Raw genomic sequence first — 25,221 nt, forward strand, 5'->3', positions numbered from 1 at the left:
GTGTGTGTGTGTGTGTGTGTGTGTGTGTGTCTGTGTGTGTGTGTTCCCTTATCTCCTAAAGCTAATATTTGCAAAACTTGAATCAAGTTTTTTTTTTTTTTTTTAAGGAACCAAATCCAACTTCCTGGTCCATGTTCCCAACAGTAATATCCAGACTATATAGACGTGTCCTTCCCACAAGACTCAAAGGTTTCTCTGATCCATTTATGATATAAAATATTTATGATTCATTTATTGCCCTTGTCAACGTTGAGATAATGTTGGTAGAAAGTCGCGTAATCAGATCTGCTGTGTGTTTGTTTCAGTGGCGACGATGTTTTAATCTCTTAATGGTGTCAAAGTTTACCTAAAAGTTCTAACACCAGTATAACATGTACATCAGAGTGTAAATATACTACAAGTAAAAGTACACCATACTGACAATATTTGTATGACAGTATTTATAAAGTGTATGTAGCATTTTAATCTTGAGGAGATCATTCTTTATACATGTTGGGTGATTTCGTCCGTGACAATTCATTGTATGTTTTGTGTGTAAAGTAATCGTATATGATAAATAAATGTAGTGTCGTAAATTTAGTGTATTGGAAGTATAAAGTGACATTAAATAGATGTACTGAAGTGCAAATACCTTAGAATTGTACCTGAGTTGATGTACTTTGTTACTTAATCTGTTACTTAAGCAAAATCTGGCATATGTTGGGTTTAATTAAATATATTAAGGTGCCTTTTTCAATATGCCAGTACTGGGAAGTATTTAGGGATCAACTGATTATAGTCCAACTAGAGTCAAAGGTGAGGAAATTGTGAAAAATAAGAAATAAACGGTGAATAAAAGCAAAACTATAAATTATGAAATAAAGTGACAAAACTTATACTTCTAAAAAAAGATCCCCTCAAAGTAATGATACTCAATAAAAGCGCCATGAGACTTTACAGGTTTACACAGAGCCGGGTTAACGACCAGAAAATCCAATAAAACTCACAATAAAACATAATCATAATCCTTTACTCACAAAGAGGCCTCCTCCGATGAGCCCCCCCATGAGCCAGACCTGGAGCGAGATCTGATCATTTTTCAGTTGCTCCCCGTTGGGGAAGAACAGCAGCAGGTTGGCGATCATGCAGATGAACGCTGAAGGCAGCAGGATCAGGCCCACCAGGCGGGCACACTTCCCCGTACAACACATGGCTTTTACCTTTTTTTTATGTTTTTCTGTCCGCTTCCTCTCTTTTTCTACTCTCACTTCAAGTATTTTTTTTCCTCCCAAAGTCAGAGGGAAAGCGGGCGAAACTAATACAGGAGGCGAGTGAGAAGCTCCCCAATGTCACACCGTGAAAGTCAAACACAGCCAGTGAGAGTTATAACAGGAAGGAGAGAGGGAACAAAGGCCAAGTATTGGTGTGGCATCGCTGCAATCTGATTTCAGCCCTGTGTATCTTCTCATGAGTCTCAGGAAGAACAAAAAATTTAAATGCAAGCAAGATTTTTAGCTTTAAGAGTCCTTGAAACAGATAAAGAACAAATTACATGAACTCAGGTACAATTTTACGGTATTTGCAATAAGAAATGTCCCATTTTATATTCATATTTTCTACTTCCTACTACATTTATTTGTCAGATATAGTTACATTACATACAAAACATATGATGAATTGTTAAGGCTGAGGTCTACAAATGTTAAGGTGAAACGCAGGCCAAACATTATACCTAAACAAACTAAAGAGCACAGGAAGGAGAGGGGTACCTGTGTGTGTTCAGTGGCTCGACGCTCTTTGGTACCTGCTTGTGACGGTATCAGTCTGTTTGTTCTATTTATGGCCTCCAGCAAACAAGAGAGCCGACTTGGCCTGCAATAAAAGCCATGCCAACCAGAGACACAACATCCGACCAACTGGTACAGTATGAGGTTTAAATGAATAAGCGTGTGTGTATATGGTTAATTTAAACATCACAGATATGAGCACATAAAAGCTAAAATTAATGTTTTCGATGTCCGCTCCTTTGGAGAATTTAGAAGCCAGTTCTTCAAGTTATTTTGTTTTGTTTTGTGTTATTTATTGTATTTTTAAAATTGTTTTTTTAATGCTTCACACAGCAGCAACACACAGGGTTATTTACAGGCACACTACTCAACCAAGACTTGATTACCAACCGAGCAAAGTATAGGGCCTCAAACTCTCAGGGGCCCTAAAGGCTTAAGACTTGCATTTATCTGATCCTCTGCACCACTGAAGTATAACATAAAAGGATAAGGGCCATGATTACCCATCTTTAGCCCTTTCAATCATGTTTTAATACCTTTATTATTTCAGGTATATGCTGCTTACATGGTGCATATTCCAAAAGAAATGTATTTAATCAAGTCACTACAATCAAACTGGGCAGGTATCTTCCAGCAGAGCGGCACTGAAATAAAGTACATTGAGGGTTTTCACTGTTTTCTAAGAGAGTACGGAGGAGTTGCATTGGGCCTCTTAACAATCTGATTCTCTACACATTTGATCAGCTTTATAAATGTTCTCAGCTTCAGATCATCAGTCAGTAAATAAAGAATCAATAATAAAGGAATAATTTTCACTTTCGTAACATGACATGCCTCATGTGTACTAACAGGTTCGTCCTGTTCAGTGCTGACCATAGTATGAAAGCACCAGCTTATTCCTGTAAGTGCGTAGTGCACCAGTTGAGCCATTTGACGAAGCGTTCAGGGAGAGAAAGCCTCTTCACCTGCAATGGCAGGCAAGTGTGTTCTTGTATAATTGCATCCATTTAATATGCTCTGGCTGTAAATGCATTCTGTGTCAGGTATGCCAGGTGTCTGTGGTACATTTTAGCAACGCGTACTGTCACTTTAAGAATAAGCTGGCCTCTTTAAATGAGGGGATTTCAAAATGTTTAATAAGGTGTATTTCATTCAAGAATTGGTTATCTTCTGAGCAATATTGTGTAAATGCTTTGATTAAAAAAAATCAAAAAAAAAAGCATCAGATGGTGTGATATTTTCAGCAGAAACTGTCACCCCCATTTTCACTTTTGGATTGAGTATGAAAACAATAAAAGATAATAATAATGACAAAGTTAATATTGCATTTATAAGAGTGATGGTATTTGGTACCTGCAATATGATCAACGGGACAACCTAGACAAGAAATTGGTGATGTGTAGAATCTGAGAAATAATATTTGCTAAAGTGCATAACATTGTTTTTACTTTCCCTTTACTTTCATATCATGTAACAACATCAGGTGTACAAACTGTCGGAGCATAATACCAGTGTCTATGTTTGCTCTTTAGCTCCATCTACAGACCGCCCAGTGACAATAACTGTGGGTGCCATATTAAAGCTTCAAGTGAAACCCCCACCATCCAGACCCCCTCGGCTGTCAGGTGAGTGTAATAATAAGATGTATTTATTTACACCCTGTAGCCCTGCATTCAATCCTATCTGTGACTCCATCATATGATCACGTTGTATCATATTCATAGTTTTAAAACATTTTAAATCAAGGTCCAATTAGATTTTTGGATTTGATTATTTTTGTAAAAACTAAAAATATGTAACTTTCTGAAAAAAACAAAAAACTTCTGTGGCCTTGAATGTGTTTTGAGTCAGTCTGGGGTTATAATATAAATAGAAATAATAACAATAAAAAGAAAAACAACAATATAATAACAATGAAACATAATAATTATTATTATTATATGTGTGTATTTATTTATAACAATGACCTTCAATTGTATATAACTTTTCAAAACAAAGTGGTTCACAGAAATTTTAAAAAAAAGCTTAGATGCAAAAATATGCAATTAACATGACAATTTGAATCTTCTTTTTTTTATTATCTTACCCTAGTTCAAGTCACAGTACTAACGGCTGTCGTAATTCTGGCACGCGTCATCTTTGGTCAGTATCCTCTTTCTTCTTCATGGCGTTTCACTGTGTCGTCCTTCTGTAACCACACATTGCTCTCGCCACCATCTGTCCGCAGGTGTTGTGTATTTGAAGGACTGCCCCCAGCAACCTAACATTCCCAACTACCTGTTAGGGTTGGCTCTGATATCGCTGCTGATGATACCTTTTGTCACCCTCCCCTGTGAGAGCGATGCAGCTCAGCCACAAGAGCTTCCCAGAGGCTTCAAAGCCTGTCTGCTCTGTTCGTTAATCCTGTCTCTGATGAAATATATCACAGATCCATATGATTTCATAATACAGAATGTTTTCTCCCAAAAAGAATAACGGATTACAACTTAATGTGTTCGTCCCACGCCCTTCATAGGTGACGTGTGGGTCTTCTCTGTCTATCAGCCCAACTATGACCCTGCAGCTGCCGATGGTCTGTACTGTAACAAGACCCTGTACATATTTGCTTTCTGGAATGCAGTGTGGGAGACCTTCGCGATTTCGGTCTACCTGGCCAGATGCTGCAAAACACTGATGTGTTATGTGATGATGAGTCCTGTGCCAACAAGCAGAGACTTTGATGGGAATGTATGAGGCACGGATGGAAGGATGGAGCAAAGGTTCATTATACATAAAAACTAAAATATTTTGCTGTGCACAATGTATGGGACTTTACATTGATATTATTATAATTTGTACAGTGGGGGAATAAGTACGAGAGAGTGTGTGTTTTTATGTATTGCTAAAACAATTATTTTCATTATCAAATATTTTGGCAATTATTTTCTTGTTATTTGTTTGATATATACACAATAAAAATAATGCCCAGCACAATTTCCAACAGGCAGAGATTATTTTATCAAACTGCTTGTTTTGTCCGATCAACTTGGTTTAATATCACAAAAGAAAAGCATAAAACTTAACATTAAGAAGCTGGAATAAAGAGATTAGATCAATTTTGGCTTTAAAGTGAATGAATCAATACCATTTAGTTACCAATTAGGCATATTCTTCTGTCAATCAATAGATTAATCAATTCATTTCAGCAATAGTTTTTAGTTTCCCTCTAAACTTGGTTTTCTTATTATTCTTTGTCATTATGTGTTTTTCTTTTTTTATACTCTATTTTCATCAAATTATAGTCATTACGTTTGTCTTATTTGTTGATTTTAATATTTGTTTTTGCAGGAATGTCAGTTTTAAATAAAGGTTTATTGATTTTGTTGAAGCTCACTTATTTGAACTTTGGTGCATCGTAACCGTTAGTTCGATCATTCCTTTTTTTCTCGCGAGAAAGTCTGACAAAAGTCGTGTCACACATGGGTCACGTCTATGGGTACATCCCAAGTCTCTTAATTGCATCCCCGTTTCCCTCACTTGCGTCCTTTCCTTGTGTCTTAGTCCCTCCCACCAGGGATGCATGGAGGAAACCATGCAAGGAGAGAGGAACGAGGAAATATGTTTTAAGAGACATGAGACGTCCTTTCCTCAGTTGCGTCACGTGAAGCGACGTCAGTTTCTGATGACGGAGGATCAGCTGATCACAGCTGGATCAGCTGACAGTCGGCTTTAACAGCTGGAGAGACTTTTGAGAAGTTTGTGTCTGTTCACATGATCACTGTACTTAATAATAGCAACTAATAATACTAATAACTAATAAAGACACACTGATCACCACTGTAGAGGTGTTTCTCTGTTAACAAACTGTCCTGTGTTCTGTTTATAAGCACAGGATCCATTTCTACCGGCGGAATGCGATCGTCATATTTATGAATTATTTGCGTCTGTAAGTTTTGAAATTCAGATTATGACGTCGATATTAAATAACCCAGAATATGATTATTGTTTCTCTTAAATGATAAAACTCATCAAACCCGACAATCAGGAATGAACAGCCTCACATGACTGAATGAAATGATGATAAATGATGATTACATCATTTATCCCTCCTCCCTCCTCCATCCTCGATCCTCAGAGCTAAATAAGAGCTTTGGGACGGCCGTCAATATGGCGGCGCAGAACAACTTCCGGTTCAAGCGAGGATCGAGGAGCGAGGAAATGAGAATTAAGAGACTTGGGATGTACCCTATGACAGTCCCGTCTATGGTCCAGTCGACAAACCGATCGATGACGCTCCGTTCCACCAGCCAATGACGTGGAGGTAAACAAAGCGCAGGCAGCGGTTCTTGCTCCCTGTCGACAAAACCTGGTAGGTTCAATCAAATTAGATTTAAAATCATTAACGGAACTGGCTTTTTTTCCCCACCTGTAAAAAGGTGACTTAACTTTAGTCCAGCACTGCCGACCACAAACTGCGAACACTCTTCATCTGCAATGACAGGCAAGTATTCAACAAAGCTTGCCGTTTACACTTAAAACATTATTCGGCTCATCTTAAATGCAAACTCGCATGTTTTGTTGAATCCCGGTGGTCTCTGTTGTGCTCAGATAAAGTCAACGAGCTCGTGTCAAAGTGTCTGCAGGCCCGGGACATGGCATACTGTCCGTACAGCCGGTTCCCCGTCGGTGCCGCCATATTGACAGCAGATGGCGCTATAATCACAGGTAACAAACCCTACAGGTGTCTTCTCTCCTCTTAAGAGTGCTCCCATTTAAAACTAACCGGAAGTCCAGTGGTGGAAAAGAGACTATGCACATTTACTCAAATACTGTTTTAAATACAATGTTTACTTCTAGTTAATTGAATATTGTATTTTTAAAATTGTGGTTTTGTTACAATGCATTTGTTCTTGTACTTCTGCTCCTTATCTTATCTCACAGTATCCTACAACTCTGAGGTGAATTGCAATGCATTGTCATTCAGTAAATTAAATTAACCCAACGCTTATGGTCTTCAGTATTTGTGTGTTTTTTTCAGGCTGTAATGTGGAGAATGCCTCCTACGGTCTGACAGTGTGTGCTGAGCGGACGGCCGTCCAGCGGGCCGTGGTGGAAGGACACAGACAGTTCACTGCCATTGCTGTGACATGGTGAGACTGCAGAAATAGGGCTTAAGCTTTATTTATAGCTTTATAAGCTTTTGCAGTTATGCCTTGTCAAATAATGCAAATAAACGGCTTCCACACCTTCAGGATGTAGTTTTCGTTCAGATATCTTACTAAGTTTGGGTTAGAGTAAGGCAGTCTGTGTGGTACTGTGATGGAAGTATTCTAGAAGTGCTACTGGACAGAACCTCCTTTAACAGGTCATCTGATACTGCAACATATACAGCACATGTTCTGATGCATTCATCCTCTCCTCTCTTCTATGCAGTGATATCAAAGACCAATTCGTTGGGCCGTGTGGAGCATGTCGACAGGTTCTCATGGAGGTACGGCATCTCTTTCATGACCAGCACAGACGACCAGGAAATGATACACTGCAAAACCTTTCAGCTTAAACCTTTGTTTCTTTTTTATAAATTAAAGATAAAAATGCGGTTAGAGTGAGAATATTTCTTCAATTCAGATCAGCTTGTTTCTAGAGGTTTTTTTAAACAAATGTCAACATCTTTAAAATCTCTCTCAATCTCTCTCTCTCTCTCTCTCTCTCTCTCTCTCTCTCTCTCTCTCTCTTCCACCAGTTTGGATCAGACTGGATCGTATACTTGACCAAGCCGGACGGATCTTATAAAGAAACCAGCCTCAGTGAACTGTTGCCTCTTGCCTTCTCCCCGGCCCACCTCGCAAAGAACTGATGAAACATCAGCTTCCTCTTTAGACATCACTTTTTTTCTAGCTGCAGTGTCTCTTTAATTATGTTATAGCAACACTGCAAATTAGGAAAACAATAAAACACATTTTTTGCCCTCAACACGTGTGATTATTTATTTATCTATTTGTCATGCATTAATTATTATTCATGTATTAGTATTACTATTAATTAGTAGTAGTATTGTTGTTATTATTATTATGATAACGGAGGCTTTACTAGAGAGATCTGTAGGTGACGTCGATCAGCTATGTCACGTGATAAAATGGGCGGAGCTGGTATCTGTTTCCGAAACATGGAGGCGGTTGTGAGCGATGTGGTAGCTCCAGAAGACCTTTTGGTAAGTTTACAAACTGTTAAACCACCGTATTTAATTAAACATACTTCTTAAACTATGTGCGACACGTAAGCGATGTCACCTCAACGTATATATTTTCGGTAAATGCTGAAACTTGCCTTTAAAAGCGACGTGTCGGGAGATAGTTTGACGCGTCACGTAGCTGGCTAATGCTAACTATCGTGTTTATGATCAATAACTGGTGTCACGGTGACATCGTAATTTCTGCTTTTAGATTTAAATGACTCATGCTAGTAATAGTTTGGGAATGTGGTGTACTTATTTGACCTTAAATCCAACAGCTGGAGGGTTAACTAGAATTTTCTAGTCAGAAAACAACACACAACGAGTGCTAACTCTAAACAAACACAATAAATGACACTTTAGTTGAATGTGACACGAGTCAAATGATGTCGGTCGCTTCATCTCTGCTTTGTTTTGCCAGAAATTTGAGAAGAAGTACAACAATGAGCTGGTGAAGGGAGCCGTCACCAAAGAAACAAAGTTTGAGTATGCTTGGTGTCTGATCAGGAGTAAATACACAGAGGATATCAAGAAGGGGATTGTGCTCTTGGAAGGTAAGTTAGTGCAACATATGCTTTTCTTATTATATTCTAAGCTACATGTAATGTAATGTAAGACTAATAGTGGGGTTTTGGGGCATATATATATTGGAAAGTTTAAGAAATACAAAATACTGGAAAAATATCCTTTTTAATTGTGGTTCTTAATTAATTCAGATATGTACTTTGGTCTTTATTGGACAAAAAAAGTAGATGACAATCAAATGAAATATGTTAAATAAAAAAACATGGTATCTAAACATAATAATCAATTACATAAAGTGTCTATATATGTTAATCTGGGGATAAAGAAAAACTTAAAATATAACAATGTACTTTGTCTTTTTGTTTGTCATAATGGTTAATGTATCTGTGTATTTAAACTAGTAAAATATATAATAAAGTTTGGGAAGGACTTACCCAATCTTGCCTCATTTATGTGTAATTTACCAGCTACAAGTTTAAGATTTGAAGTGTTTTATTATTACATTTGAATGTATTAATAATGTCTTTAAGTATAATTGTTAAAGAATGTATGTGTATATACAGTACCAGGTAAATATCAGACAAAGTGAGGATGCTGTAACATTTTAGTTTTTCAAAATGTAACGGTTAAAATCAATTGGTTTGTTTTTTTTGTTCTAGAACTTGTTCAGACGGCATCAAAAGACGACTCCCGGGACTTCCTGTTCTACCTCGCAGTGGCCAACTACAGACTCAAAGTTAGTGCCGCTCCCAATGTCGCAGCAACGTTGGGCGTTAAGTTTGATGGCAACCCTCACATTTGATTACGTGATTTTTTTTTTTTTAAATGTACACATATCTGACTTTCTTTCTATTTCCTGTCTCCTGTTCTTCTTCCAGGAATATGAGAAAGCCCTGAAGTACATTCGAACTCTTCTCAAGAACGAGCCGGGGAACAAGCAGGCTCAGGAGCTGGAGAAACTCATCGTCAAGGCTTTGAAGAAAGGTACGAGCCGATCTTCATCGTTGGTTATGTCCCCCTGTTGTTTGTGTGTTTGACCACAATGCTGACATTCACTTGTTGACCTCTAGATGGCTTGGTGGGCATGGCCATCGTCGGGGGAATCGGGCTGGGCGTGGCCGGTTTGGCGGGCCTCATCGGCTTGGCTGTGTCAAAGGGAGCTGCTAAATCCTAACCTGGACATGGGGCGAGATGTCTTCACTGCTGGGCTGCCTCACCGACTCTTCACCTGCATAAATACAAAAATAAAGTGTGTGGAGAGAGCTTGATGGCTGTAACATTTTGAAGTAGAGTATGCGCCATAACATATATTAAAGGGTTTGAATAATTCCAGTGAATAACCATTTTTTAACAGGGTTGAGATTCACCATACATATGACATTACTAAGCTGTCTCTTCACCCACCATAGCATTGCACTTTCTCACTATTTGTGTAAATAAATTAGGATAGTCAAATGCAGCTGAGTTTTATGTGTTCTTTCTATTTAGTTTGCAGCCTGAACGTCCCACGTTTAAAGAATATCTTTCTGAAAGTGCAGTTGTGGTTCTGTAACTGTCTGTTTAATTATTTTTTGACAAATAATTGGTAAAGAAAGTGTTGTTGGTGGAAGTGTAGCTTGTGAAACCAAAAGCAACAGCAACGATTTGTTTGCTGCAGAGGTAGCGTGCCATGATGCTGGTAGAAGAGTGTAAATGGAGCTGCTGCTGCTGAAGGCAACGAGAGGTTTGCATTTATTCTTGACATGATGATTCTCCTTTTTTCTTTTTTTTTTTTTTTTTTTGTTCTGAATACTACTTCAAGGGAGGCAACACACTTAATAGAAATTCATGTTTTGCCATTTAAATTGCATTTACCTGTCTTACATTTAATGCATTGTGTTTGACATCTTGTTAAATAAAAAGATTTTGAACTGAGAGAAGATTTTTTTTGTCGTCAGGAAATTGTCGAGCTGAGTATCGTACTCACTGGTATGTATCTCCTGTTGCTAAATGTAATACTCCAAAAGCATCAAACAAACATCTCTAAATAACATAAAAAGTGACACATTTACATTGCATTACATTTTACATTGTCCAAATAAAAATAGAATAATTGTAAGGAAAAAAGCAGCAAATCTTCACATTTAAGAAGCTAAAAATATGACGAATTATCAAAATAGTCACCATGTTTAATTAATTATACAACTTTTCATATGATCTTGATTAGTTTAATCTATAACAAATTATATTTTACAAGCTCTCTTTTATGAGTGCTTTATGTTTTTAACTTGTGAAAGACGAAACTTTTTCCATTGATGTCGACATACATCTAATCAATATATCAGTCATTTTAAGAAGAATATTTTGTTGACAGAGCAAAGTCCAATTAACTTCTTATCTTATCATTTATTGACTATTCATTTTACAATGATGTTTTGGTGGCCACTGTAAAAGAGTGCATTGTGATCACCGAGTGTCTGAGTCTGTAGCACCAGGATTGGGCCGAGCCTTGTTCACTCGCTGTCGATCATCCTCACATCTTGACCCACAGATAGATTCAAGTCTCCGACACTATGTTTTACAACGGGAAGTCGTATGGAGGCTATCAGTTGTGTGTGTTATCAGCCTCGTGGGGTGTTACTCATTAACCCATCTGACAGGACCGAAACTCCCCAGGGACAGATGAGGGAAAACAATAATCTTCTTTGGTGTGAAAGAGGTGATCGAGTGGGTAAACCAAAAGAGAAAAGGGAGGGTAAAGGTCCCCAAAAAATGAATCTAATATCTAAACAGAGGAGCAGAAAAGAAACCTAAACCCTAACCAAAACTGGAGTGGTCGTGTGGTCGTCCGACTCATCCCATGTGCAGCTTTAACGTCAATGATTCATCAAAGCCAGTGTAATTCAGATCAGCTTCAGTGAGTTTCAGGTACGAGGGCCAATGTTCATTGAGTGTGCGCTGGTTTAAACACATGGCTGAGAGACATTAATGTGTAATCACCTTGAAGAAATAGAATACATCAGGGAACGCGATGTATCGAGCTACGCCCTGTTTGTTTGTATGTCATCACACAGGAATATGAAGTTACTGTATAATCCAGTAGAACAGTGCTTTATTGTCTGTCACTTTATATTACTGCAGGAAGAGACGGAGGAAGAGACACGAGTTTTGTCTTAACTTTATGTGTAGTTAATGTGTAAGATTTGTTCACGGCTTTGATTATTTCCTTTTTTGCATTCTTAGATTTTATTTGCAGAGCAGACCAGCTGCAGAAAAAGACGTTGAAACACTGACAGTGGAAAAGGAAAAACATTTTGTGGCCTTTTGGGAGGGCAAAAAAAAATCACTGAAAGTGTCCAAATTCTTTCAGAGATGCTAGCACTCAACTCTGTCTCCTAAAAATTACATTCCCATACAAAGACATCGCATTGCAAAATAAGTTTTGAGTGCAACATATGTAAATGTCCCCGCTGCGGGACTAACAAAGGATTATCTTATCTTATCTTATCTTATCTTAAAATTGAGTCGAGAGTGCAGTTTAGTTGTATGGTGACGTACATTTGTACGTCACCATACAACTGAACTGCAGGATACAGGGTTGCTCAGTCGGTCGGCCCAGCGCTTTGGTCCAGATTGAAATATCTTTGCAACTATTAGGTGGATTAGCACAAAACTATGTACGGGCATTCATGATTCCCAGAGGATGAACCCTAATAACTTTGTGATCAACATTTTAATAAGTACTGCTTTTTACTAATTAGATCTCCATCATTCTCACTTTGTACCTAGTGCTAATTAGCAAATGTTAGCATGCTAACACACTGAACTAGTATGGGGAACCTGGCAAACGTAGTTTTGTTAGGTATCATTTATCAAGAGTTCAACACTCATAAACTCTAATTTGATTGACAGTTACCTTGCAACTAAAGCAACAACCCACCAACTGTCATCATATTTTTATTCAAATATTGCTGCATTCTGATTGGTGCAAAGAAGTGTATGACATCACCTTTTTTTCCAAATGAGGTCTGCCTACTTCAAACCAGTGAGAAGAACAAAAACACATAAATCTCTCATATGAGACAACTGAAACTGTTTAATCTGGCAGAAACTCGTGTGTTTATGTTGGACCTCATTGCTTTTAGTAATAAACCTATTTATGAAATATGTTGTATGGCCATTTCAGGGCCAAGCATCTTTTAACATGTGTATCTTAAAACATGTTTGTTAAAATTGAAAATCAAATATAAAATGTATCGCAATAGCTGTAAAATAATAAAATCAACCTATCTGCACTAAGAGTTGTGAGTTTTTGATATATGCCTGGACCACAAGAAGGTTTGTAAATAAACCAGCAGACAGATATATTTTTCACTAAGTTTTTCTATTCTGTTCAGTCATCCCAGGACAAGTTATTCCTGGAAAGCACATGGTAAAATGATGGGCTTCAGGAAACATATAAACTTTTGTTTTCTTAGACTAAACCGCTGTGACATTCACATTTAATAACACAAACTCATCAGCAACCGACCGCTGCGGCCAAGTAGGCTGTAAAAACTGGCTTTGCAAACAGCTCGGCCATAAAATGAGACATTTATGGCGGGGCAGGATCCAGTTTTCAGAGGAGCTCAGGAGGAGATGAAGTTGATGAAATGGTCAGTGAATTTAGGTTTAGCTTCGGTTGGAGTTTCTGCCTTTGTATTTCAATTTACAAGATGGACTTTGGGGTTTAATTAACAAAGCACAAGAACAAATAGTTAATAAATATAAAAAACAATCCAAGAATATGAGACTTGAATCATCTCACTTGGTAACATCTCAACAAGACATTTTGACATACAAGCACAGTTGTATTTACAAAAATGAATCGATGGCTGAATTCCATTTAGCTTCTTCCGTTTCAGGGTCCTGGTGTTGTGTATAAAACATGTTAAATATAGATTTTGGTTGAAATCTACAACCATTTCTGTGGCACTGCAATTGATTTACAAACTTTCCTTTGCGAATGCTTCGCCTCCCGTTTCCCTTCATAAAACAGATGAGGTCAGGTTTATGGTTGGTGCACTCACTGTGCTTCTATTTCTGGAGCTTCATTCTTGACCTTTACACAAACGAGTTTGCTGGTTTACAAATCTCCCCACCTCTATACACTTTGGGGGCTTTGTCTGAATCGCTGGTTAACATTTATCTTAATTTGACAACACTGACCCAGCAGCTATCAGGAGGATTATTAATGAAGACGTACAAACACATAAACTACAGGGTGAAATCAGTAACTTTAGACCTTTGTGACTTTTGGTCTCAAGTAAGACTAATTACATGTTGATACCTTTCCAATTGTTACAAAATCTTGGGTGTGGTGCTCAGTGAGTGTTACTTTGAGTCTTATGGCCTTGACATTTCTTAACCACTTCATTACTTTACAACCACATATTTACAATAATGTTTCTATCTGTAATGTTCCTATATTTTATTAGGACCATTGGCTCCATGACACTAACTAGCATGCTGTTTGCAAATTACTTCATCAGCTAACGTTGTGGAGCAACCAAAGGCAGATCAATGCAGTGTCGCTAAATTACCTTATAGCTTAGCATACAGTTAGCTAGTTGTCTGCGTCTTCCTTGCATCACTCTTGGCTGACAGAAAACAATCATTACACCTTTACTTTGTACCGTTACATTGTTTATTGTTAGCTAAAATCAACACAGTTTGTATTAAGTTAGTGTTGTGGATCACGTTAGCTGGTGCTCGTGATGTTAGCTGATGAAGTAATTTGTAAACGTCAAGCTTGAAACTGTTGGCGCTGTAGAGAGGCAAGGCACCTCGGGACACCACATTAACGTCAAAATCCTTTGGATTTGCCCGTGAAAAACGCGGGCAAATCCCGCGTTCGCGTTTTTGCCTGCGAAAAACGTCCCAAATCGTTTTGGGACAGTGGAAATCTGTCCACAGGCTGTTATTAGCAACTGAGAAAATTGGCCTCAGTTTTTAAGTTATGTTACAATCTGCTCACAGATTGAATGCGATTAATACTGTTGATGTGGAAACAGGGTAAATCTTTACTGAGATGGATAGAAGAATAACTCGGTGAGCCCCAGTTGTCCTTACTTGAATAGATATATGTTTGTTATGACGCAAATGTGTTCGAAGAAGAATTCCAGTAGTTGCCTTCAGGCAGACGGTTCACAATGCCAATCTGCAGGCTAAATCGGTACAAAAATGTATTTATTACATCCTCCATCAAATTGTTAAATAGCAACAAGTAGTATTATCTGATAAGATTTTATTGGGGACTAATATATGGTGTATTGTGTGATGCAGCGGCTTGGAGCCCAAGAGAAATTTCCCTGCGGGACAGTAAAGTATATCTTATCTTAAGATCTTGGTGCAACATGTATAGAGACAGTCATTCCAAAAACTTAAAGTAACAGGACATTCAATCCATCTCATACACGTCATACAGAATCACTTATTATCACACTACCTCGGCGGAATCAAAACAACGTTGTGTGTGTAATCCTTGGTTCGGACTGTTCGAGTCAAGAACATCTACAAAGTCCTCGTCTTATCTTAACCTTCACACACCCAGAGCCTCCTCACACAAGTGTGAAGTACTCTGAGGACTTTCAAAAACACTAAATAGATGACAAAGAACAACTAATGCATTTCTGATGCCATTCAGGTGTCTACACACTTTTATTTTTAAAAAGTAGTGTGTTTAATGGAGCTTCGGTATGAAACTTGGGGTGTAATGATGCAATATTTTTGTGAAAGATCCAGCACAAAAAAAATTTTTTGTAATTTGCTTGTAATGTTCAGTTTTTCATCAAAGAAAACAACGTGGTGGAGCGTGTCAAATAAACATGAACAGTGCAGCGTCATTAACACTGACTGATGACCATTGGACCTTGAGAGTGAGCCGATCAACACCTGCTCAGTTTCAGGGGTGTAAAATATGAAAGAGAGAGAGAGAGAGTGAGAGAGAGTGTGTGTGTGTGTGTGTGTGTGTGTGTGTGTGTGTGTGTGTGAGGGGAGGGGAGAAGGGAGGAGAGAAAGTCATATAAATCATTATACATATCTGTTGAGCTGGACACATCTCACAGTGGCAGAACAGACACACCGCTCTCTCGCACCCAAAATCAGATGTTTGGTTTTTTATAACAAGTTTTATTAAATTTCAAAAACTGAGACCTGGATATACTTTTGTTTGACTGCTGGGCCGAGTTGGGGTCATGGATCCGATTGTGGAAGTAGTGGCTTTGGTGCTGGGGTTCATTGCCTGGGTGATGGTGGGGGTCACCCTGCCGCACCGTTACTGGAGGACCTCCACCGTCGACGGGAACGTCATCACCACCTCCACCATCTACGAAAACTTGTGGATGTCTTGTGCGACAGACTCGACCGGGGTGCATAACTGCAGGGAGTTTCCTTCGCTGCTTGCTTTGAGTGGTACGGTGACAAAGAAAATTGCAATAAATAATTATAATTGTAGAATTTAGTACTTTTTTTAAATTCTTGATCCACCAAACATCCATAGATCATTGTAACATAAAAAAAGAAGATAAATAGTGGAAATAAGTTATATTACATGATGTTGCTTGTCAGAAAAAACACCCTGAACTTGTTCTCTTGAAGTTTTCACAACAGTTCTTTGCTCATACAAACTGGTCATAATCTCATGACCCTTTTTCAAGGCAGATGACAAGAAAAAAGTAGTAAAATCAACTTGTGTTTTTTTAAAAATTTATTTCCAAACTGTGTTCAGGTTACATCCAAGCGTCTCGAGCCTTGATGATCACATCGGTCGTGTTGGGCACGCTTGGCCTGATGGCGGCCCTGATAGGAGTGCAGTGTTCAAAGGCAGGAGGGGAAAACTATGTTCTCAAAGGGAGGATTGCTGGCGCTGCTGGAGTCCTTTTCATAATTCAAGGTAACAAAGATAAGAAAAAAAATATCTGACCAGTCTGACCTTCCAATTCATACCCTATAAATAGATAAGGGAACTTTTCCACAATGCTAATAAATGATAGTCATGTTTTATAGCACATTCAAATCAACCATCCATAAATGTGCTCCTGGTTACCTGAAGACTTTGGACATTTAGTGTAGCTTCCCCGCTGCTCTGCTAATTATTAAAGAATATAATTTTTCTATCAAAAGGTGTGTGCACAATGGTCGCAATTTCCTGGTATGCCTTCAACATCACTCAGGATTTCTTTGACCCCTTCTATCCCGGGATAAGGTGAGGTGGTGGTGGTGGAGAGGGCCGGTTGAAAGGCCTTTACATGAGGCTCACGTGGGCTGACTGACTCTCTGCTGTGTGTTGCAGGTATGAAATAGGAGAAGCACTCTACATCGGCTGGTGCTCCGCTGTGCTCGCCATCGCTGGAGGAGCCTGTCTCACCTGCTCCTGCAAAATGGGCACAGAGGAAAAATAGTGAGTTCAATACTTGATATAATAATCATTAATATGTTGATGGTGTTAATTTATTGATTGTGACAGTGTATGCATTGCTTTACAACCATTTGCATAGCTCATGTAGTTCCTCTATACACTAGATGTGAAAGTGAGAACGTTACTGTTAAATGTTAGGGAGTGAAATGAAGAAAATAAGTCTCTTCTCAGATAGATAGTTGCCTTTAAAAATCCACATAAATAATTTCATAAATATATGTACCCATACTGTTTAGGAAATTAAATTGATTCTTTCTATTTATTTGTATGTCAGCTCATCATTTATTTTGCAAAATCTTTACTAACATACATGAACATATTGAACACGTGTGATGTTTGTGGAAAATTGAAAATCGTTTAGGAAGAAATTCATGGCACTCTGGCACCTTGTTGTGGCAGAACTTTATTAATTCACCTGTGGGATGTAATAGCAGCTCCTAATAGACATGACAAAGGGCTGCGCTGAGTGGTGGGAGTGTTTGGAGTGAGAAAGGCCTGATTAGGCCGCAAACTAAAGCCTTTATGTGAAAGATTTGAAAATTTGAGTTTTGCCGCCCCCCAATGGTTGGATAAACAAACACACTGGTGCAAGTACACAGTGGTGAGACAAATGGGCAGAAAACATGATAATTGAATACATTTTCAGCATCGCCCTCATGATTTTGTTGCTATAATAGGCCTTTTTCAACGACATGTCACAAATAGGAAAAGCCCAAGGTGTAAATAATAAAATGAGTGATGGCTTAACTCCATTTAGCTACTTTAGTTTCAGGGTCCAGGTATAGTGCATGCTGCCTCATCATCAGTGACTCATGTTTTTGTTTAACCATCTTTTGCAGCCCGTTGCCTCTTCAAAGCAGGGGGACTGTGTACTCCGGAGCAGCACCGACCAGAAGCCAGGCTGCCAGCACCTACGGCCGGAATGCTTATGTTTGAATATGAAAACAGAACTTTGTCACCAAAAAAAAAAAACAGAAGACAGAAATCTCATCTTTTGCAAAAATCCTGGAGTCAAATCTTTTCATCGACTCAGTTTTTGTTGATGCATCTAACATATCCTGGTGTTCAGCTTTTACACTTTTTGACATGTGGAAAAGCTAAAGGTCTCCGTCATGAAGTAACATATCACCACTGAACTGTACATAATCACATTATATCAAGTGTGTACTCTGTAGAAATGATAGCATTGAAATGATAGAATTGAAGTTGTGAAAGTTGTAAAAAGCAAAGCTTCTTATCGCCACACAGACGTACCATATGCTTGCAATGATTCTATTTATGTTTCACACAAATGCATTTACATACCGTCACTTATTTCCAAAGGAAGCCAATCATTTGATGATCTGCATACACACTTCTAGACATTTATGAAGGGGAAGGTCAAAACTGTGATGATCCAGATATTTGTGTGTTGTTTTGTACAGTTTTATAGATAGTACCTGTGAAAGAGTGTGAGGACAAGTTATCGTTATTTTGTTTTTGATTTTTTTACGATAGCGCACAATAAAACGTGTTGTGCTAAACATTTCTGTTTGACTTTGTATTTCCGTGGTTAATAAAGTTATGATTGTATTCTTTTTTTTAAACAAACAATATCAAACTTAATTATTATATTATATAATTATCATAAATATTGCACATAAAGGTACATTTTAAATATAAATAATAAGCAATTTAACCCAAATTATGGATAAATTATAAATGATATGCACCAGCATATTCTTTAGACATTCAGAGATCACATCATTATATTCATTCAATAATTGATTTTTACAATTACAACTGGCTGTAAAAAAAGTTTTGTCTATATGCATGTATAAAATACATTTAATTCTGCTTCTCAATTAAGATATATTGTGTCATATATATGAGGAAATGTCCCATAGCTATAAGAGATATAGTCATATATATATTAGTCATAATGAGATATTTAGCAATATTATATTGGGGCCAAGTCCCTCTGGGAATTTGGGGGATGAATGACATAAATATGGGTTTATATTCTACAGTCACAGGCATATTAGACACGTTTTTTAAGGCAGATTCTTAAGAAAATTTAATACTGACTATAACTTAAATGGCATTTTTTATGCAGCAATAGGCCTCCATATCAGAGCCACATTGAGTGAGTTTACTTTCGATTTCTTGCTTCTACGTGATCCCTATTTATTCACACTAAACCAATACTTGGTCCCATGCAGGGATCCGCGTTAAAATAGTCTCTCCAATGAGAGCGGCCCACGTTTCCAGACGAACCCGGATGTGCGACATGTGGACCAACCACGGGAGTGCGGGGCAAGAAAGGGAGGGGACGACGATACCAGGGGGCAGAACAGGGTTCGTGTACAAAGCGGACTGGCTGTCAGCTGTTCTCCATCATCATGTTACTTGTTTTGAGTTCATGTTAAAGTCAGTTGAGTCGCTTTCAAGGCTGTCAACTGCTGTTAAACCGTTAATATAGATAAGGGGGGAACCTTTTAAGCGGCGTACCTGTATTTCTACACGGAATTCTATCACACCGGGACCGTAAATACACCGTCGTAGCTGTTCCTGCGGCCCGGGTAGAGAGAAGAGAGGGAAAATATGAAGGTTTAATAGAAAACATCACCGTGTCAATGACACGAACCGGTAATTGCACTCGACGTGAAACCAGAGCCGTTAAGTTCGCTGGTTCCGGTGTGAAAGTGTGACTAAGAATCGGGAGATGGAGTCGTGTCGGCGGACCGGACTCAGCGGGGTCCTGTGCTCCCTGTCACTGCTGTGTGTCATCCTGGACATCCAGCTGGACGGTAAGCGCTGTCTGTACAGCCACAAACTAGTTCTTAAACTCGGGCAACATGTAACCGGCGTTTAGGAGTATTTAAGGCGTTGCCAGGAACTAGAGGCTTTTGCTAGAGAGCATTTTTTTCCGTCACCTCCGTGATTAAATTACCGGTGTAAAGGAAGCATAATAATAAACCTGCTCACACACACATCTAAGTGTAAATATGAAATATTAGGGCTCCAGGGTGACGTCTCCAAATAACTTATTCTGTCCAATCAACTGCCCCAGAGATATTAAAACAATATAGAATCAGATTAGAGAATTCTTGGCATTTTTCTTGTTGAATGACTTGAATAATTAAGGCATTGTCTAAATGATCTATTTGTCAATTAGCAAATCATATCAGCCCTAACAAATGATTGGGTCATGATGTGCATTATGGCATGTTGTTGATGATTTAAACATGTAAATAAAATGAGGTTGAGTGCTTTGTTTGCAAGATGCATTCAGAAACTGACTGGAATGCATGTTTAGCTAATCTAGCAAGTGAAATGCATTAAAACCACATTGATTTTAATATAATAGGCTTAGACTACCCAGTCTGTCTTGTTCTGATTTAATATTTTAGATTTATTTTAGGCTTGGCTTGACTCTAGCGAGGGCTCAAGGGGCTGTTTTATGTTTCAGGTGTCTTGGGGGCGACTCATGTCGAGATCGAGCACCACTTGGAGATGGGCCGCAAACTTTTGGCTGCTGGTCAACTGGCTGAAGCGTTGTCCCACTACCACTCCGCTGTAGGTAAGGTTACTCCCACACTGACCCACATCTACACCGGCTGAGTAATGCCCTCTTCTGTGCTTCACCACAGACGAGAAGATTTTAGTACAGACAGAATGAGTACTTTAACAAAAATGTTCTTGACATTTTAGAGGGAGACTCTAAGAATTACCTGACCTACTACAAGCGAGCTGCAGTGTTTCTAGCGATGGGAAAATCCAAATCTGCCCTGCCAGACCTGACCAGAGCCATCCAACTCAAGCCGGACTTCCTGGCTGTAAGTTCACCTCATCACAACCAGAAAAACTTGTCGCTTTAAGTGTGTCCATGTGCTGCTTGTCATATTTATTTCCATCTCTTGGGTCTTTCTTTTTTGCTCTCCTATGTCTCCTCATCGCGTCATCTCTTTATTTTCCTGCATATTTTTCAGGCCAGGTTGCAGAGAGGGAATATCCTGTTGAAGCAGGGCAGCACACAGGAGGCCAGGGAGGACTTTGAAGCAGTGGTGAGTTTAAAGTCCTAAACCAATGCTTCTATCCTTATTTTTTAGTGTTTTACCTGAAACAGCAGCTTGACAGAACAATGCATCTGTTTTTTTTTTTGTTTTTTTTAGCTGCAGCGCTCACCCGACCACGAAGAAGCTCAGGACCAGCTGATGAGAGCGAACGAGCTGGAGGAGCTGCAGGAGGAGGCCCATGCTGCGTACCACCAAGGGGACTACAGCACCACCATCGCCGTGCTAGGGAGAGTCATTGAGGTGTGTGCCAACTTTAAAGAAAAACCCCTTTGCATGCAGTTTGTCTGTTGTTGTTTTATGTTCGTAGTTTAATTTTTTACCAATATATGTAAAATAAACATCCATAATATATTAAAAAGCGCATTTTAATAAACCAAGTTTTCTCCTCCTGTAAAGACACATCTGTTACTCCATCATTCATCTGTAATAACATGTGTATGGATTAAGAGTGATCACCATTGCTTGACTCAGTTTGCACATGTCTCCTCACTCTCTTATAAAAGTCGCCGTCTTTCCTCAGATCTCTCCGTGGGACCCTGAGTCGCGGGAGCTTCGCGCGGAATGTTACATCCGAATGGGAGACCCGCAGAAAGCCATCCAGGACCTGACGCCGACCACGAGGCTGCGCAACGACAACCGCGCCGCCTTCCTGAAGCTCAGCATGCTGCACTACAGCCTCGGAGATCACCGCGAGTCTCTCAAGTGAGCATTGTTGCTGGGGGAGTAAACAAACTATGTTGATTTAGCCAGCCGGAGTCATGCAAATCCAGCTGCTTTTCATCTCAGAGAGCTTCCTGTTTACCGTGTTGTTTAGTCAAAATGTCATTCTCACTCGTCTGTTTCCGTGCAGTCACATCCGAGAGTGTCTGAAGCTGGACCAGGACGACAAAGAGTGTTTCGGCCACTACAAGCAGGTGAAAAAGCTCAGCAAGCAGCTGGACTCGGCAGAGGAGCTCATTCAGCAGGAGAGGTGGGTACTTCTTTGGGATCGGTGCACTTTCCCTAAATCGTGATCCTCTGAAGAACATGTATTTACAACATGCGTCTGTCTGAAACAGAAACACACACACTGCAACCTGCATGTGATTCCTGTTCTTTTGATATCTGTTGACACCAACAAAACAGAAATACAGGAAAAAAAAGTACACCTGCAGCCTAACTAGCCTAATGAATGACCCTGATCTTCTTTGTACACACCATTAGGCATCAGCAAGCCATTGATAAGTATCAATCGGTGATAAAGACGGAGCCGAATGTCCCGTTCTACACCAACCTGGCCAAGGAGAGGATCTGCTTCTGCCTTATCAAGGTGAGAGAGAGCACTGGTGGCCCAGTTGTTGCCGGCATGTAACGGTTCTTTAGGCCTGTTATCTTTCTGTGATGAATGGCAACACATTGTCCCTCTCTCTCGCCAATTCTAGCTTAACTTGGCTCTGGAGGCCATAGACGTGTGTTCAGAGGCTCACCAGAGAGACCCCCGCAACGCCAACGTCCTCCGAGACCGAGCCGAGGCGTTCATCCTCAACCAGGAGTACGAGAAAGGTAACAGGACTCTCCACACCCTTCAGGGGGACGCCTTTGACTAAAGATCTATACACACTCTTGAATTTGCACGCACATGAAAAATATAGATGTGGTGTGTCTTTTTTTTCAGCAGGTTCTTCAAGGTTTAAGATATCAATGATGCTGTAAACCATTGAGCAAAACACAGATTTAGAAGATGAATTAATAGTCTAATTGGATGAATTAATAATTATATTGTGCAGATGCAATCACAGCATATTTGTGGTGGACAAACATGGTTTTTAACGTCTTTTATTTGTTTCCGTTCAGCGGTGGAGGACTACCTCGAGGCGAAAGAGTTCGACAGCGAAGGCGAACGCCACGATCTCAAAGAAGGACTCGACCGAGCTCAGAGACTGCTCAAAGTCTCTCGTAAGAGGGACTACTACAAGATCCTCGGTGTCGGCAGGTAACCAGCCCCAACCGGTTTTATTACAAAAGCGGTGTTAACTTCCTCCGTCCATTGTCGAGGACTTTATCGAGCGGATTGCTCCAGATAACTCTTCACAAACGTTGTTTTTGTCAGGAGTGCAAACAAGCAGGAGATCATCAAGGCGTACAGGAAGCTGGCGATGCAGTGGCATCCCGACAACTTCCAGTCCGAGTCGGAGAAGAAAGAGGCGGAGAAGAAGTTTATCGACATCGCGTCGGCTAAAGAGGTCCTCACTGACCCAGGTTAGGAGCTGAGAAAAAGTTTATGGCAGCCTATAATGTCACATGTTCACACTACTAGTAGCTGATCTAAGAAAGAAAAGTTCCACATTTGTGGACATGTGCTCATTCGCTTTCTTGCTGAGATTTAGAAGAGAAGATTCATTTCCGTTATCAGGCATCGAGATCTCCATGTCTGCATCGTGTTAAACAATGCTTTAGCTTCCCCCCCGTCTTTAAATTTGTCCCTCCATGCTTCCCGTTGTCTTTTCCAGAAATGAGGCAGAAGTTCGACGCAGGTGAGGATCCTCTGGACCCTGAAAACCAGCAGGGCGGAGGCGGAGGACAGAGCTGGCCTCACAGCTTCAACCCGTTCGAGTCCGGCGGCAGCTTCCACTTCAAGTTCCAGCACAACTAGAGAGGAGGCCTTGACGAACACCGGGGGGGGGGGGGGGGGGGGGGGCAGGCAGGCAGGCATACGGGAAGAACAACAACAACAACGGCGGATTTAAGGAGAAGTCTTCCTCAGAACTTGTGCTTCAGCTTGGACACGGTTACTTGAACGTTTGATTTTGAATGCAGGTCTTGAGCTGTACAGTGAAAAGAAACCTGGACTTCTCACCACTAAAACGACGGATCTGACTGGCTACTGTTCACTAACTCGTCGCTGTGGTTGAAGGAAATGAAGTCTTGTGTCAACACTTGAAAGTTGGCTCTTATCGTTTCTTTCTTTGTGCCATTCTTCGAACCTTTTTATCAAGGGACTTTTTTTTTTTTTAAGTGCAGTAGCTGCTCGGACATTACAGGACTGTCGGTGTGTTGATTTCTGCTCGCAGTATTCTTTACATGTCGACTGATCTCGGTCTACGTTTTTGACCATGTCGAACCTTCTCTGTCCTAGAGAACCAAGACTTTTCTACACCATGGCAGCAGGAGGGTTTATGTTGTCGAGCTTCTACCGTAATGGGAAGTAGGTGAGACTTCCGCACTAGGAAAGGAAACTTGGTGGGTGTTACAGCTTTGAAATCCTATGGATCTTAAATCGGTGCGGCTCCGGGATTGTTTGTGATTTTCTTTTAAATTCCTTATTTGTTTTTCACCAGCTATCCAATTGGAATAACGTGCAAATTCTGTATTTTATGGCGTCTTTAACCGGCTATATATCCAGATCCAAACATTGTAGACGTAACTTATGAATGAAGACTTGACAAAAACTCACACGTGAACACAAAAACTTGCAATTTTACCCTTTTTGTTTGAAAAACTGGCCATCTTCTCCACTCATGAAATGTTACTGCAGGTTTTTTTTTTTTAAAGCCTTTCGAAAGACTCTTCACAAACTAAGTGTGTCTTCAATGGTTATCTGAGAGCCTCATTTATCATAATCCCACAGAAAAGTGCACATTTTAAATGTTGTACTGAGCTGGGGTGGTACATCAGTTACAGATAAAATGGAACTTCGTAAATGAGGCTCCGGTTTCACAGCCAGAAAAGACGCACAAAAGTTTAACCTGTAAACCAAGATGAGATTCTTTTAAAGATTTGACTTCTAAGTTATTTTTGTCCAAAATGGTTTAAAGGTGCAGTGACTCGTCACTGCTTTGAAACCTGTCTGCTGCGCGACTGTGTGAACCAAATGTGACCGGCTCTTTGTATTTAAATCAACTGAGTGGGAAGGTTTTGTTTCTGGGTTTTCTCTCTTTTTAGGGCTTTCTGCTGTTGGTGGCATCAATTTTACTGTTGCCAAAACTGAATCAGCTGACATGCTCCAGCGTATTAAAAATAATTGAAGCAATCTCAATTTTGTCCTAATTTCATGACGCATGGCATGCAAAGGGGACAGCTACAGAACAGCTCCCCCTGCAGCTACAAGTATTTAGTTTTATAGATGTTCATCCTCAGATATTTGACATATAGTCCAGTAATTTTAAGTACATTTTCATAACTTCCATTGCACTCTTATAACATCAGACTCACTATAGAAAGAAATAAGATGTTTTTTTTTAATCC

At 39.6% G+C, this 25,221-nt stretch overlaps 6 protein-coding genes across 16 annotated transcripts in view; 5 read left to right on the plus strand and 1 right to left on the minus strand.

Moving 5' to 3' along the window:
• The window catches only part of tm4sf5 (transmembrane 4 L six family member 5), a 6,238-nt gene extending 4,664 nt beyond the window's left edge, over window positions 1-1,574 (minus strand). The window contains exon 1 of one of the 2 annotated variants that reach the window (XM_031850829.1): window positions 1,017-1,567. In XM_031850829.1, coding sequence (XP_031706689.1) covers window positions 1,017-1,190 — 174 coding nt within the window. In that variant the 5' untranslated portion in view covers window positions 1,191-1,567. Of the gene's footprint in view, window positions 1-1,016 lie in introns of both variants that reach the window. The other variant, XM_031850828.1, reaches the window with a different exon arrangement.
• mettl3 (methyltransferase like 3) overlaps window positions 1-5,265 on the plus strand; it is a 26,806-nt gene extending 21,541 nt beyond the window's left edge. For 2 of the 9 annotated variants that reach the window (XR_004212883.1, XR_004212885.1), the window contains 2 exons: window positions 3,299-3,391; window positions 3,858-5,265. The gene's annotated coding sequence lies outside the window, so the exon portion shown is untranslated. Of the gene's footprint in view, window positions 1-107; window positions 3,392-3,857 lie in introns of all 9 variants that reach the window. The other 7 variants (XR_004212878.1, XR_004212881.1, XR_004212884.1 and 4 more) reach the window with 7 other exon arrangements.
• A 689-nt stretch (window positions 5,266-5,954) lies between these two features.
• Window positions 5,955-7,718, plus strand: LOC116385671 (cytidine deaminase). Of its 2 annotated transcripts, XM_031851336.1 has the most exons (6): window positions 5,955-6,066; window positions 6,182-6,246; window positions 6,354-6,470; window positions 6,784-6,895; window positions 7,179-7,236; window positions 7,489-7,718. In XM_031851336.1, the coding sequence occupies exons 2-6, from the start codon at window positions 6,240-6,242 to the stop codon at window positions 7,600-7,602; spliced, it is 408 nt and encodes a 135-aa protein (XP_031707196.1). In that variant the 5' UTR covers window positions 5,955-6,066; window positions 6,182-6,239; the 3' UTR covers window positions 7,603-7,718. The 2 variants fall into 2 exon arrangements, with proteins under 2 accessions (XP_031707196.1, XP_031707195.1); XM_031851335.1 differs by having other exon boundaries at window positions 5,955-6,246.
• Window positions 7,719-7,880: 162 nt separating this feature from the next.
• fis1 (fission, mitochondrial 1) lies at window positions 7,881-10,421 on the plus strand. Its single transcript, XM_031851280.1, has 5 exons — window positions 7,881-7,956; window positions 8,399-8,531; window positions 9,162-9,238; window positions 9,381-9,486; window positions 9,573-10,421. The coding sequence occupies exons 1-5, from the start codon at window positions 7,882-7,884 to the stop codon at window positions 9,674-9,676; spliced, it is 495 nt and encodes a 164-aa protein (XP_031707140.1). The 5' UTR covers window position 7,881; the 3' UTR covers window positions 9,677-10,421.
• Window positions 10,422-15,576: 5,155 nt separating this feature from the next.
• On the plus strand, window positions 15,577-18,529 carry cldn15a (claudin 15a). The gene is made up of 5 exons (XM_031851266.1): window positions 15,577-15,933; window positions 16,250-16,414; window positions 16,645-16,726; window positions 16,814-16,921; window positions 17,779-18,529. Exons 1-5 carry the CDS (start codon window positions 15,717-15,719, stop codon window positions 17,873-17,875), a joined length of 669 nt encoding a protein of 222 aa, XP_031707126.1. The 5' UTR covers window positions 15,577-15,716; the 3' UTR covers window positions 17,876-18,529.
• Window positions 18,530-19,255: 726 nt separating this feature from the next.
• dnajc3b (DnaJ (Hsp40) homolog, subfamily C, member 3b) lies at window positions 19,256-24,892 on the plus strand. Its single transcript, XM_031850668.1, has 12 exons — window positions 19,256-19,728; window positions 20,391-20,501; window positions 20,633-20,757; window positions 20,911-20,985; window positions 21,094-21,237; window positions 21,518-21,699; window positions 21,848-21,967; window positions 22,201-22,306; window positions 22,419-22,539; window positions 22,831-22,969; window positions 23,087-23,235; window positions 23,487-24,892. Exons 1-12 carry the CDS (start codon window positions 19,644-19,646, stop codon window positions 23,627-23,629), a joined length of 1,500 nt encoding a protein of 499 aa, XP_031706528.1. The 5' UTR covers window positions 19,256-19,643; the 3' UTR covers window positions 23,630-24,892.
• Window positions 24,893-25,221: the final 329 nt, after the last annotated feature.

This window comes from Anarrhichthys ocellatus, unplaced genomic scaffold (genome assembly GCF_004355925.1).
Source record: "Anarrhichthys ocellatus isolate YVR2014 unplaced genomic scaffold, GSC_Weel_1.0 scaffold11, whole genome shotgun sequence".
Taxonomy (NCBI): domain Eukaryota; kingdom Metazoa; phylum Chordata; class Actinopteri; order Perciformes; family Anarhichadidae; genus Anarrhichthys; species Anarrhichthys ocellatus.

What these genes read in the sequence shown, in the direction of transcription:
- LOC116385671 (XM_031851335.1), top strand. An exon ending in AGATGGCGCTATAATCACAG is followed by an intron (nt 6,471 to 6,783) that starts GTAACAAACCCT and finishes TGTTTTTTTCAG; the next exon opens with GCTGTAATGTGGAGAATGCC. An exon ending in ACTGCCATTGCTGTGACATG is followed by an intron (nt 6,896 to 7,178) that starts GTGAGACTGCAG and finishes TCTTCTATGCAG; the next exon opens with TGATATCAAAGACCAATTCG.
- fis1 (XM_031851280.1), top strand. Translation starts at nt 7,882, where the DNA reads ATGGGCGGAGCTGGTATCTGTTTCCGAAACATGGAGGCGGTTGTGAGC. An exon ending in TAGCTCCAGAAGACCTTTTG is followed by an intron (nt 7,957 to 8,398) that starts GTAAGTTTACAA and finishes TTGTTTTGCCAG; the next exon opens with AAATTTGAGAAGAAGTACAA. An exon ending in TGGCCAACTACAGACTCAAA is followed by an intron (nt 9,239 to 9,380) that starts GTTAGTGCCGCT and finishes TTCTTCTTCCAG; the next exon opens with GAATATGAGAAAGCCCTGAA.
- cldn15a (XM_031851266.1), top strand. Translation starts at nt 15,717, where the DNA reads ATGGATCCGATTGTGGAAGTAGTGGCTTTGGTGCTGGGGTTCATTGCC. An exon ending in CCCTTCTATCCCGGGATAAG is followed by an intron (nt 16,727 to 16,813) that starts GTGAGGTGGTGG and finishes TGTGTGTTGCAG; the next exon opens with GTATGAAATAGGAGAAGCAC. An exon ending in ATGGGCACAGAGGAAAAATA is followed by an intron (nt 16,922 to 17,778) that starts GTGAGTTCAATA and finishes CATCTTTTGCAG; the next exon opens with CCCGTTGCCTCTTCAAAGCA.
- dnajc3b (XM_031850668.1), top strand. Translation starts at nt 19,644, where the DNA reads ATGGAGTCGTGTCGGCGGACCGGACTCAGCGGGGTCCTGTGCTCCCTG. An exon ending in GGGAGGACTTTGAAGCAGTG is followed by an intron (nt 20,986 to 21,093) that starts GTGAGTTTAAAG and finishes TGTTTTTTTTAG; the next exon opens with CTGCAGCGCTCACCCGACCA. An exon ending in CAACCAGGAGTACGAGAAAG is followed by an intron (nt 22,540 to 22,830) that starts GTAACAGGACTC and finishes GTTTCCGTTCAG; the next exon opens with CGGTGGAGGACTACCTCGAG.